Source organism: Leucopleurus acutus (assembly GCF_964270905.1).
Source record: "Leucopleurus acutus genome assembly, chromosome: 1".
Classification (NCBI taxonomy): Eukaryota; Metazoa; Chordata; class Mammalia; order Artiodactyla; family Delphinidae; genus Leucopleurus; species Leucopleurus acutus.
The window spans coordinates 30,875,236-30,888,063 of record NC_139142.1 but is presented as its reverse complement, the minus strand read 5'-3'; the positions used below and the strand labels follow the sequence as shown (position 1 = coordinate 30,888,063).

Genomic DNA, 12,828 nt, shown 5'->3' with positions numbered 1-12,828 from the left:
ACAGAGTAGATTGAGATGAGATTTCCAAGAAGGATGAGCTGCTCTTATTTTTTTTATTAAAAAAATTTTTTTAATACCTTACTGTTCCCTTTTTATTTTATTTATTTGTTTTTGGCTGTGTTGGGTCTTCTCTGCTGTGCACGGGCTTTCTCCAGTTGCGGCGAGCAGAGACTACTCTTCGTTGCGGTGCGCGGGCTTCTCATTGCAGTGGCTCCTCTTGTTGTGGAGCATGGGCTCTAGGCGTGGGCTTCAGTAGTTGTAGCATGCAGGCTCAGTAGTTGTGGCTCACGGGCCTAGCCGCTCCGTGGCACGTGGGATCTTCCTGGACCAGGGCTCGATCCCGTGTCTCTTGCATTGACAGGCGGATTCTTAACCACTGTGCCACCAGGGAAGCCCAGCTGCTCTTATTTTACTTATTGATATTTAGCTCCATAACCAGATAGTGGTATTTTACAATTGTATTATGTAAGACTTGGGAAGTTCCACACTCCTTCAACCCCCGCCCCAGCCACCCTTTGACTTTCATTTTCCTGATGTGTTATAAAGTGGTATATAGCTAACGACTAAAAAGAGAATCAGGGAAGAATTCTAGGGCACCTCCCGTCTCTTCCAAATTTCTTCACCTTTATTCGCTATTTCTTCTATGCTGGTGAAATGCTTTTGACTGTTGAAGAGTTACCAATTAAAAGCTAAAACAGATTAAAATCTTTAATTGAAAAGTCATTGCTTTCTGTGTTGCTTTATTTATTCAACTTACATTGACTGTCAATTGATCTTAACAGCTTGCTACTGGGCATTGTGTGACAGGCTGAGAAGTGCCCTCCCCTCAAGGAATGTACAGTTTAGTTGGAGGGATATAAAGAAGTACACACTTAGGTGCCAAAAGAATGGAACATATGAGTACTCTAGGCTATTCAAAAAATAGATGAATGGGTTTGAAATAGTCATAATGAATCTTAGTAGACAGATGGAGGAGTAAGGTTTTCTAGGTAAGGCACATGGCATCAGTAACGGTATAGAGGCAGAAACTGGTAAATCAATGGGCTGATAAATAAAAATAAATAAATGTGTATGCTGATATTCATGTTAAAAGGTTTTATGTTAGGAAATAACGGGAGCTAAGTTAGAGAAAACAGGGATTCAGGTTGTAGGGGACCTCGAATGCTTGGCTAACGAGTGTGTCTCTAGTACTCTAGGCACCAGCAGGGAATTGAAAGCTTCTGAGAAAAGGAGGGGCATGGGCAAAGTGGATTGGGGAGATTAATTTGTTGGTGGAATGCAAATGGTTTTGAAGAGAGATTGGAGGCAACAGGAGGCTACGTGGTCTGAGTTTATGAGAGTTTTCACCAGATTGATTATCTGGCAGTGTAAAGGAAGGCTTGAGCCAGAGAAACCCTAGGAAGCTAGACATGGAGGAGGGCGTATGAGGTTCTAAGCCTGAGTGAGTGGGAAAATGTGGGTTTCACCAAGAGAAATAAATAAGAAGGGCTGGTCTGGGGGGCATGTGTGTAGAGAAAGACATGGTACCTGCTACATTTAGGTTGCCGGCAGGACATGAGGCTATGATGTCTAAGTGGATCATTGCTACCGCATAAACTGACCAGAGCTGCAGTCTGTATGCCTCGGCTCTGAGGTGGGCTTGGGTGGGGGTTATTAGAAGGTTTTGCACACTCAGCTTTGTCCCTTTCAGGCAGGAGAGAGCATCCACTGTCAGAGCCTTCTGAGTCCTCAAGGGGCCTGGTCAGAAAGTACAATTTTAATAGAATTAGCTGAAAGATGAACACATGTCAGGTGGTGGTTTGGCAGTAAGTCATTGCTGCTAACTTTGACAGCCTAAGTGTCACATTATTGATGGCTTTATGTATGGCTAAGAGGGTTAACATTTAGCAAATTAGATTCCTCAGTTTTTGTCCTGCTCTTGTATTTTATGGGTATGATAGGGTATGTTACCTTTCTGCGCCTCGGCTTCCTGTTTTTAAAATAGGAAGCTTGTTGTGGCAACATTCATAAAATTTTGAAAGCTACAGGTAAAAAGCACTGCAGCATTCTCTCACCTCCCACCCTCACCCCAAAGACTGAGTCCGTCTCTGGGAAAGGTCGTCCATTTCGCTGAATTCTTTCAATGGCCAACTCCCTAAGTCAGTTAATTAGCATTTTTCTAAAATGCTTTCACCAGTCCAGAGCTCAAAGATGAAGTCTATAACTGTCTTTTCTATCTCTTGGATTTGCTCATCCTACTGACCCCTTTTTACTCAGTGGCTGGTGCCATGTGACTCCCACTTCTAGGCTCTTGGATCAAACCCAGCCATACTGGAGGGGAATTAGAGTTCTATATTAATACTCTGGGACCTCAGCATGAAGTAACCATGGTCAGTGTGAAATGCAGTCTCAGTTCTAGGTATTAAGTGCCTCCTTTGTTTCTAAGTCTCCCTCTGTCTGCCAGATCTGGGCTTTGGATACTTGTCTTGTTGCCTTGAGCCCAAGTCCTTGTCCTCCAAACTTGCCCAGTACCTCCTCTCAAGGACCTGAATTCTACTTGTTTTCATCAGTTCCCCAAAGGGAGAGAAATCCAGACCTGGAAGACAGTACTGAGGCTGGGGCCTTGCTATAAGCAACACATTTCCTTAAAGCTTGCCATGATTTCCCAATTTCTGTCTGCTCCTGGATTTCCCAAGGCCGCGTAGCCGCTGCCCATTGGCTTACCACACTCGCATCCTCTGTGTTGAACAAGCCTATCCTGGCTGCCTTCCTGGTTGCTGCCGGTTACATACCCTCCAAATACTGTCTTCTGGCTGCACACTCGTCACAGCAGATGGGTCTGCCTCCAATTCCATGGATGTACCTAGTTCTGGTCTCCACTTCTTCCAGTCTACCTCACCCCAATTACAGTTAATCCTTTTACGTTAAACTACAGCAGATATTTGCTGGAGTGGAAACTGATGTGGTATTGGAATTTTATCCTTGTTTACATCTTCCTTTGTGTTGGAAAAGCTTGGGATCACTTCCAAAAGCTGCTTAGAGAGCTTTCCTGTCTTCTTCAGGAGAAACAAATGAACACTTGACAATACCTTGTGTCTGTGACAAAGGCTCAAGGCCACTCTCTTAATTGTAAAATTGCATATTTAACCTTAATTTTGCTTTTAGACATACTAATATATTTTAAAGTATATTTCAGCCAGTGTTCATTCATGTTCATTCACGTCTCTCAATTTCATGTTATTAGAACTTCATGGCTTTGTGCTTATAAGGAAACGAACAAATCAAGGCTGGGGATGGTATTCTACGTTGGTAGTTTCAAATTTTAAGGTATATTAAAATCTTCCAGAGGGTTCGTTAAAATAGGTAGCTAGGTTTCACACCCAGAGTTTCTCTGGATGCTTGAGAATGTGCATTTCTTTTTTTAAAATAAACTATTCTTTTTAAAGAAATATTTATTTGGCTGCACTGGGACTCTTACTTGCAGTATGCAGAATCTAATTCCCTGACTAGGGATTCGAACACCTGGCTGCTCGCATTGGGAGCACAAGAGTCTTAACCACTGGACCACCAGGGAAATCCTAAAACTTTGTGTTTCTAACAAGTACTCAGGCAATGTTGACACAGCTGGTCCTGGGATTACACTTTGAGAACAACTGGCCATACGTTTAAACTGGCCACAGGTGACCAGAAGCTGAGCAGTTATTGACCAGTTCAAACTCTTATCTGAATGGATAAGGTGGAGAGTGCTGAGAAGTAAACTTCCAAAGTCCAGTCCATGCAGTTAGGATGACTGCTGGTTCCAGAGGTCCTTCAACCACTTCTGAGAACTACTTGGGCAACCACTTAGTTTCTTTGTGCTTGGGTTTCCTAATTCATAAAGTAAGGCTAGCCTGTATGCTGCCCTTACAGGAGTATTGTGAAGGTCAAATGAAATGGGTGTGGAAATGTTTGAACTGTAAAGTGGTGTGACTCTGGGAGGTATTGCAATTGTTTTTCAATATTCTTCTTAAAACGTCACCACGGATTTCTTTTGGCTCTCTTGCTTTTCTCATTAATTATAGCAACTTTAATCCAGGAATAGAGAGTACATTTATTGCTATCATAAACTCAAACTTCAAACTTTTTAAAAAAAAATTTTATTCAATGAGATCAGACATGCCATATAAACATTACACAGAGCCAAGAATGATTCCCAGACTTTACAGCTATAAAAAGAAAAGTACGAGACCCTGTTGTGACTTGGGGTGGAGACGCCGTTAATCTTTCAACCCTGTTTAAATTGGCCCATTAATAAAAATGGCTACAAGTTACAGCACGTTAAAAAATAAAATCACCGTGTACAATGATCAACCTGTCCACCCCATACCTTTACACCTCTTGCAACTTCTGTTAATTTATCTGTCTTTGTAAGTAGTAAATCTGTCCAATCCTGGCCGTGGTTATTTTTCTCAGTCAAGGGCCTCCAGCTCACTTTATGGACCAACACAGCTCTTGCTCAAAGTGGGTGCGTTTGTGAGTTTTCAACCGTCATCAGCTGTACCTAATTCTTTCCGGCCTTCAAGGAGTATCTCAGATATGAGCCTCATTGTTCCTAGGCCTTTAATAAATATCGTAATTCGTCAGCCAGGATGCTGACAAGGTTTCGGGGGGTGGAAGACCCGGTTTCTGGACTGGTGAAGGAACTTGCCAGCTTTGGGTACCGGGAGCGCAGTGGGGTCTACCACAGCCTCGACTCGCTATCCCCGGAACCTCAGCAGCCCCGCCCCCGGGCCCGGCCCGGGCCCGCGTCCGCGTCCGCTCGCGCTTCCCCCGGGCGCCAGCAGGAGGCGCCCGCAGCTGCGGAGGCGCTGCGCGCACCCGCGGGGAGCCGGATCAAGGGGCGGAGGGAGAGGAGAGGAGGAGCTGGAGGGGGCGCGGCTTGCTCCCGGTGCCTCCCGAGCGCCGGGCCTCCTTCTCCGCCAGGCTCTGGGCTGGCGGCCGGCGGGGGTCGCGGCGGTGGCAGCGGCGCTGGCGGGCCGCGGGCGGCGGGGGCCTGGCTCCAGCTCCGGGTGTTAGGAAACAAGATGGCGGCGGCGCTCCGAAGGCCGGTCCCCACCTCTTCTCCGCTCTCCTCCGCCCCGCCGCTCGCCTCCTCCTCCTCCTCGATCTCCTCCTCCTCCTGCAGCAACCCCAGCGACCGCAGAAGCGCCGGCCGGCTCTCCCGGAGCTCCGGAGGGGGATAGATTGGGCAGCTGCGGGCTCCGGCGACCAAGGCAGAGCTGGGGCCGGGGCGGGGACGGCGACGACGGCGGCGGCGGCGGCGGCGCCGGGTGGGGATGGGGTCGCAGACGCTGCAGATCCTCCGGCAGGGGGTGTGGGCCGCGCTCAGCGGGGGCTGGTACTACGACCCGCACCAGGCCACCTTCGTGAACGCGCTGCACCTCTACCTGTGGCTCTTTCTGCTCGGCCTGCCCTTCACCCTCTACATGGTGAGTGTGGGGGCGGGGAGGAGGGCGGCTCCATACCCTTCTGGCGGGCCGGGTTTCCCGAGTCCGGCGGGCGGTCGCGCCTCCCTGGCTCCGGGCTGGGGGTGCGACCTCTTCCCCTTCCCGGTGCCCGCCCCCCACCATCCCGCGCCCCGGTCCCCTAGGGGCCCGCCGCCCCCCTCGCTCTGGTGCTCCCCTCCCCCACCGTACTCCCCACTGTCCTCTCCCTGGAGGGCTTCCCCTATTTCAGTGATGACAGGAGAAGCGAATCAGCAGCAGCCTCCGCCTCCCGCCCCCGGGCGCCCAGCCCGTTTTCTGGGAAGTAGTAGCTTCCTAGGCCCCTTCTTCGGGGTTCCTGATCCTGCCCTCTCCAGCCTTTCTAGCCGGGTGGGTGAAGCCCGAGTGGGGCTCCCTGCCTCCGCGTCTGGTGGTGGGCGCCGAGCGTTCTGCTCCCAAGGGCCGCCGCATCCGTCCCTGGCGCGCGTGCTTATCTGCGCTCCGTTCCTCGGGCGCCGGACACCCCTGGGGCACTCCCTGCCCCTGAGGCAGTTCTCGCTCCTCCTCTCCGGGGAGTACTCTCCCTCCACCTCGCCTCTAATCCGGGTGCGGAGCTTTTGGAGCCGCAGGGAAGAATGTGTGCCGCTCGGTGCGGAATATATTTTGTGGGGAGTCCGGGCTCTTACTTGCTTAGACGTAGTGGTTGAAAATCTGCCTCTCGCCCTTCCTGCCTCTCAAAATCCTGTTTTTGCTTACCAGTGGTTCTTTTCTGTTCGGCTCCGTGGTCAGTGGCTGTTATTTCCAGGCCAGCTTTGGGGGTAGGGAGCGGGGGAGATACGGGGAATCTGGCTGGCATTTCAGCAGATTTGTTTGGGTTGGTTCAAGGCCTTGTACTGATAGGAAGAAAGGAAAGTACTGCCTGTTGATGAATTCAGTACGATCAGTTTCTCCGAACGATCTAGGTTTTTAAGATATATTTTCGCCGAAAGCTGTGAGCGCATTTTCTTTTTTAAAACACATTGGGTTAGGGTGGGGCATTAGGGAGACTAATGTGGAAGAGAGGTGATACTTAACGCTTCAGTTAAAATTTTAAAGTAACCAGAAGGGAGGAAAGATTGGTAACTATTTATTTTAGGAGAATGCCTTTGAATATATTTCTGTTAACGTTGTGGTTCTTCGTGGAGCTGTAGTAAGGGTGCTGGCTTAGAAAATCTGGTGAGGATACCCATTTCTTTCCTAAGTGAAGCTCATTTACACTACTTGGCAGAAAAAGTGGAGGAAGATGTACTAAATTTCACATTCTCAACAACTTTTAATTTTTCATTGAAATCGTTTGGGAGGGACCTGCTGCTAGAGGTAAAAAAGCCGTTTTAAAAAAAATACTGAGTAACTGATGGCTTATTTCTTTAGGGACTTGTTCAGTCTTGTCACTTTCTGAAAATTTATCACAAAGTGTTATAATTTTCCATTAATTCTGGCCCAGGGAGTTAGTTCTATTTGCACTTCTCTATCTTCCAGGAATATGACATAATTAATGAACAGGTTAATTACTTTGGGTGTAAGAATCCTCAGGCTGTCACAGAGCTCTTTATAGCAGTTTTCTTTTATATCCAGGAGAATTGTAAATTTAAAACTGAAGCTGGTTCTCAGCTAAGACTCTTGGTGTTATTAAGGCATTATTAGAGCAAATGGAAAGCACTGAGTTCACTGCTTCTTTTTGGGAGTTTATTCAGTTAAATTTAATTCACAAATAAATATTTGAATGTCTACTGTGTGCTGGGCAATTTGCTGGGTTCTGGGAAAATAAAATTGCTTCTCTGACTTTCTTGTTTACGTTAATGGCAACTCTGTTTTTCCTAAACCTTTAAAAAGCTCTCGTTGATTCTTCTCTTCCTCTCTCTTCACATCCGGTTCATCAACAAATCTTGTGGGTTCTATCTTCGAAACCTAACTAGAATCCAGCTAATCATCATCACCACTCCCTTGGTTCAAGCCATCATTATGTTTCTCTTGGGTTGTTGCAGTGTTCTAATGAGGGTCAGTGCTTCCATTCGTTATTCTCTATTCATAAAGATGTCTGAGTGATTCCTTAAAACATAAGTCAGATCATGGCACTCAGCTCAGAGCCTCCCTTCCCATGTGTTTACCCTCCCCCCCCACTCCATTTGCCTTCTTACAATTTTCCCCACACAATAAGTGTGTTCCTGCCTCAGGGCCTTTGCACTTGCTATTCTCCCTCTGGATGACTCCTCCCCTCCAGATATATGTGTGACTTAACATGCTGCACTTATTATTATTTCAGGTTTCAGTTATAGGTGAGGCTTTCCTTGATAACCACTGTAAAATAGCAACTTCCCAGCTCCTACAATACTTCCTAGCCCTCCTACCCTCCTTTATTTAATAGCACTTGTTACAAATTGGTATATATTTATTACTTAATGTCTCTCTTATCCCATTAGAATATAAACTCTAAGAGGGCAGAGACTTTTTGTTTACTGCTGTGTTGTCAAGACCTAGTTCAGTGCCAAGCACATAGTGAGAACTCAAATATGAAATGAATGATTAGAAATGAGCAAAACACAGCTTTTGCCTTCAAGGAAGTTCAAGTCTAGCTTGGGGATAATGAACAATTACAAGCATTAGAATTGTTGTGAAAAGGTAAGTACAGAATGACCCTGAGCTTTTAGTCAGGGGATTGATCCTAGTCTGGGGGCAGTTAGCAAAGAAGATTGGTAAATGTTTACTTGGAAGTTATCAGCATTATAGAGGACAGTCCAAGCCACAGACTAGAATATCTGGGGAGAAAGTATAATTCATTAAAAAGAAAATGGCTTGGCCAGAACTCCAAAGCCTAACAGCAGTTAAAAATCAGCAAAGGAGACAAGAAAGGTAAAAGGAAAATGAAGAGAGGAACCCATAACAGAAGCCAAGGAAAAAGTTTTGGAAAAGGAGAAAATGGTAAAAAGTGCCAAATTGCCCTCCTGAAAGGCAGTACTAATTTAAATTTTCATCAACAGGATTGAGAGTACTTGTCTTCCCATCTCTTCTCAACACTTTGCAAAAAAGAGTGTCAATGGTTGTAAATTTCTTTTTCAACGGAATGTTGAATAAATGATTTCAGTAATATTCTGTTTTTGATAATAGGCAGAATTTGTCTTAAAGTACTTTTTAATCCAAACTTTTCTTAGTCCAAGCTAAGGATGTTTACTGCACTAACATATATCACAAAACAACTTCTATTTGATTTTTCCTATTCTCTGCACTCAGATAATTTTCACAGTTAGGTAATTGGTAAACAAGCAGAAATGTTTCTTTGAGAGAAGATTGATTGAGTCTTTCTGTTATTTTATCTGAGTTAAATCAAACGGTTTTCCTGTGTCTCTGTGCATAGCTGGGGAGGACAGAGAATTATTTTGTAGGTGGGCTAGGACATCTGGGACACCGGGGTAGTAACACTAGGATAGCATAGAGTAATGGTATGGAAAAGCACAGATTACAACAAGTATTCTGTAGATTCTACTATACTGTTGACTTCTTTAGCATTTCAGATGAATTTTACCAAACCACAGTGGAATAGTTACTGATTCTGATTCCTCTGGTTCCTCTCCGTGTCCTCTTAAAAGTTATTAAATGCTTTCTTTGCTGGAATTGTAAAATAGTTCACACTTCCTTTCCTTCCTTTATCATGAGAACCTGAAGGGTTGCATGTTTTATAACTTGTACCGTTGGTGCTAGTCTCTGTTGCTTTGTGTTATAATAAGAAAGAAAAGAAAACCTAGGGGAAAGCAAGCCATTTCCTTTTGAGATTTTAAGGGGAAAAAAAAAAGTCCTATTTGTAGAGCTTTGTACAAACCAAATAGAAACCTGAGTGCCAGCTGCCCTGAGAATAGGCAGGAATATTAGTCACAAATTTGAGAAACTTGAATCATGTATGTGGCTGTTTTCCTAATCCTCCTCACTCCCTGAAAGTTGTCTAGACATAAACTAAACAGATCCAAGCACCATAGTTGTCAACCTAAAAACTTTGTATTTTGAAATAATTTTAGGTTTACAAGAAAGTTACAAAAATAGTATAGAGATTCTTATATACCCTTTGCTCAGCTTCCTCTAATATTAAAATCTTACGTAACCATGGTGCATTTGTCAAAATGAAGAAATTAACATCAGTACAGTACTAGTAGAATTGTAGACATTATTTGGATTTCACCAGTTTTTTCATTAGTGTCCCTTTTCTGTTTCAGGATCCAGCCTAGGATACTATATTGCATTTAGTATCATCATCTTTAACATGGCTGCTTTCTTTCTGTTTTCCCTTACCATGCTGGGATTCTATTCTTTAAGGAATTTTACAATTTATAACAATTAATCAAATTGTGTCTTATAAGAAAAATTAGTGAAAGGTTATATGTCTGTGATAGGTACATTTTAGATGGAGAAAAGAGGAGAGTATTCTGAATGATTTTTAAACCAAGCATTGACCGTTAACCTATGTGAGGCTGTTTTTGAATTGAGATATTTTACGTATGAAGAATTGTATGACATGAAATAATTCTAAAGAAGAAAAAGACTTTAGACCTCATTCACACAAAATGGACACCAGTGTCTTAGCTTCCTCCTATAATGCTGTTTCCCTAATTTATAAATTAGAAGCAATGAGACAAATGCACAACCATATTACAAGGTAGACTGTGACTAATCCCTTATGTGTCGTAAAGTGTTCAGGAATTGGAAGGAGGATGCAGGTATTTCCTAGAAGGCTTTATGCAGAGGATAATTCGTACATTCACAACCTTGACTGTATGCTGGGCACTGTGGTAGGCCTTATGGTGGGGGACCTTTATAAGGTTTGTTATTTGTGCTGGAACATCATTTCCCATAATCTTCCCACCAGGCAAGTGAATCTTTGTTCTATGGAAAAGATCATTTAGTGAAAGAATAGGTGTTCTTGGGTGTAATGGTTTGCTCTGCTATCAAGTATTTTATTGTAATATATCCAACATGTTAAAGCTTTCTTAAACCTTGTTTAATTGTTCAAAGTTATAGTTCCTAGAATTTATAAAATTTAACATGATATCTAACATGGTTAGTGTTTTGTTCCAAATTTCCCTTTCATTGTTGGCTTTGCCTTTGATTTGGTAATCTTACACAACTGCTGACAAGTGTTTATAGCATCGTTTTTGTTCACATCATTATGCAATGTCAGTGGTACTCAAACTTTCACTGTGTATCTATCTTGGCTTTCTTCCTTATTAAAGAATATCTGTAGGTAAAACACAGAAAGTCAAAGTAACTAAAATCACAAAGTGCACCACATAGCTCTTCACATTGTTCTAGGCATTGGCAGGTGGCTTTCAGCTAATTATAACTATATATTTTTGCTCACTAGTGGGGTGAGCAGAATTAGAATTCTCCATTGGATGGTTTCAAACTACCTGCCCTCCACTCCTCTGCTCATTCTGAGTAACTGCTTATCCCTTTTCCTTCTGTAGCAAGGTGCACATCACAACACAGGCTGGCGTGAGGCTGATGTTGAGATAATCCTGAGTCTGCTTTTTCTTTTCTTTTAAAAGGAAGTTACTCAGCAGCTTTGGAAGATTATTACGAATTCTTTTTATATTCCTTACTAGTGTCTCTCATGATACTTCACTTGAGAATTGCTGGCCTGCCATATGACACAGCCTTCTACACAAGAGATAACATAGGACAGAGCTGCCATTACCTTTCTTCTTAAAAAAAAAAAAAAAGCCCACCATCTAATAACTGGGAATTAATTTGCCTGCATTCCTATTTTGCTTTACTCCAATAAATCAGTATCTGGGGGAGATTCCAGGCAAGTGTATTTTGAAAAGCCACTCCCCCTAGATGTACCAACAGAAAAAGCCTGTAGGTGATTGCTGGTGAACACCTCATGCTAACAGTCACTACCTGGGAGTTTTAGTCTATTATTTGTGACTGTCTGAAAATACCTTATTGTTTCCTGCTTAGGTTGCTGGTTTAACTCGTCTCCTTTTTTTCAGCAGTGAATAAATTACTGAATAACTTTGACCCTGGCTGTAATAGGGGCTTTTATGGTACTGATAATAGTAATGCTTATATAGTGCTTTTTACCCAGTATAGTATAATTCTTGAGCATTTCACCCTCCAGTTAAAAAGCCATTATTAGGTTTTTATCATGAAAATATTACTAGTTGTAGAAATTGTTCCATGTGGTAATCATAATCCAAAATAAAAGTACATATAATCCAAAGTAAGTGTCCAGAATAAAAGCAAACAATGCTGTGGCAATAGTGTGGTGCACATTTGTATATATAAGATTTTACACCTGGAAGTTCACAGCGTAAGTTTCTAGAAAAATTGCTGGGTCAAATTATGTATATTTAAAATTGAATGTCAAATTATACCTCAGAAAATGTTGTACCAGTTTTTATTCTCACTAGTGTATGAAAGGACCTGTTGCCCTTTGTTTTCACCAACATTGGTTATTATGTCTTTTTGATGTGATAGTGTAAACTGGTATCTTGTTTTAATTTTTGTTTTTTTATTAATAGGTTCTTTGAGTATCTTTTCATAGGCTTAGTAGACATTTATATCTTTTTTCTTTTAGCTGCCTGTTGTATCCTTTATCCTTTTTTGAAAGTCATGTTCTTTCTAAGTGATTTTTGAGAGCCCCTTGTATGTTTAAAAATTAGCTCTTTGTTATGTATTAAAAATTTCCCATAATTTGTCTTTTAAGTGTATGATTGAGGTTTTTTGTTGTTGTTGTTGCGGTGCGCGGGCCTCTCACTGTTGTGGCCTCCCGTGGCGGAGCACAGGCTCCGGACGCGCAGGCTCAGCGGCCATGGCTCACGGGCCCAGCCGCTCCGCGGCATGTGGGATCTTCCCGGACCGGGGCACGAACCCGTGTCCCCTTCATCGGCAGGCGGACTCTCAGGCACTGCGCCACCAGGAAAGCCCTGATTGAGTTTTTTGAGCATATAAATTTAACATTTTTAGTAGTTACATTTGCTACTTTTCTTCCTGTGATAAAGACCTTCCCTGTTAAAAACTTGTAAAAATCATGTTTTCATCTAATAATTTTTAAATTTGGGGATAAATTTGCGTGGTTAAATAAAAAAGAAACTAAAAGGTGGTGAAGTCCCTCTTTCGTATCTGCCACCATCTTCCCAGTTGCCACCTGCAGTACCTCCCATAAAAAACCACTGTGGGGGCTTCCCTGGTGGCGCAGTGGTTGAGAATCTGCCTGCCAGTGCGGGGGACACGAGTTCAAGCCCTGGTCTGGGAAGATCCCACATGCCGCCGAGCAACTAAGCCTGTGAGCCACAGCTACTGAGCCTGCACATCTGGAGCCTGTGCTCCGCAACAAGAGAGGCCGCGACAGTGAGAGCCT

General features: G+C 43.6%; 1 protein-coding gene across 6 annotated transcripts in view; it reads left to right on the top strand.

The window, feature by feature from the left end:
- The first annotated feature begins 4,873 nt into the window (after positions 1-4,873).
- The window catches only part of PCNX1 (pecanex 1), a 168,762-nt gene continuing 160,807 nt past the window's right edge, over positions 4,874-12,828 (top strand). For all 6 annotated transcript variants that reach the window (XM_082844795.1, XM_082844794.1, XM_082844796.1 and 3 more), the window contains exon 1: positions 4,874-5,447. In XM_082844795.1, coding sequence (XP_082700921.1) covers positions 5,295-5,447 — 153 coding nt within the window. In that variant the 5' untranslated portion in view covers positions 4,874-5,294. The remainder of the gene's footprint in view (positions 5,448-12,828) is intronic.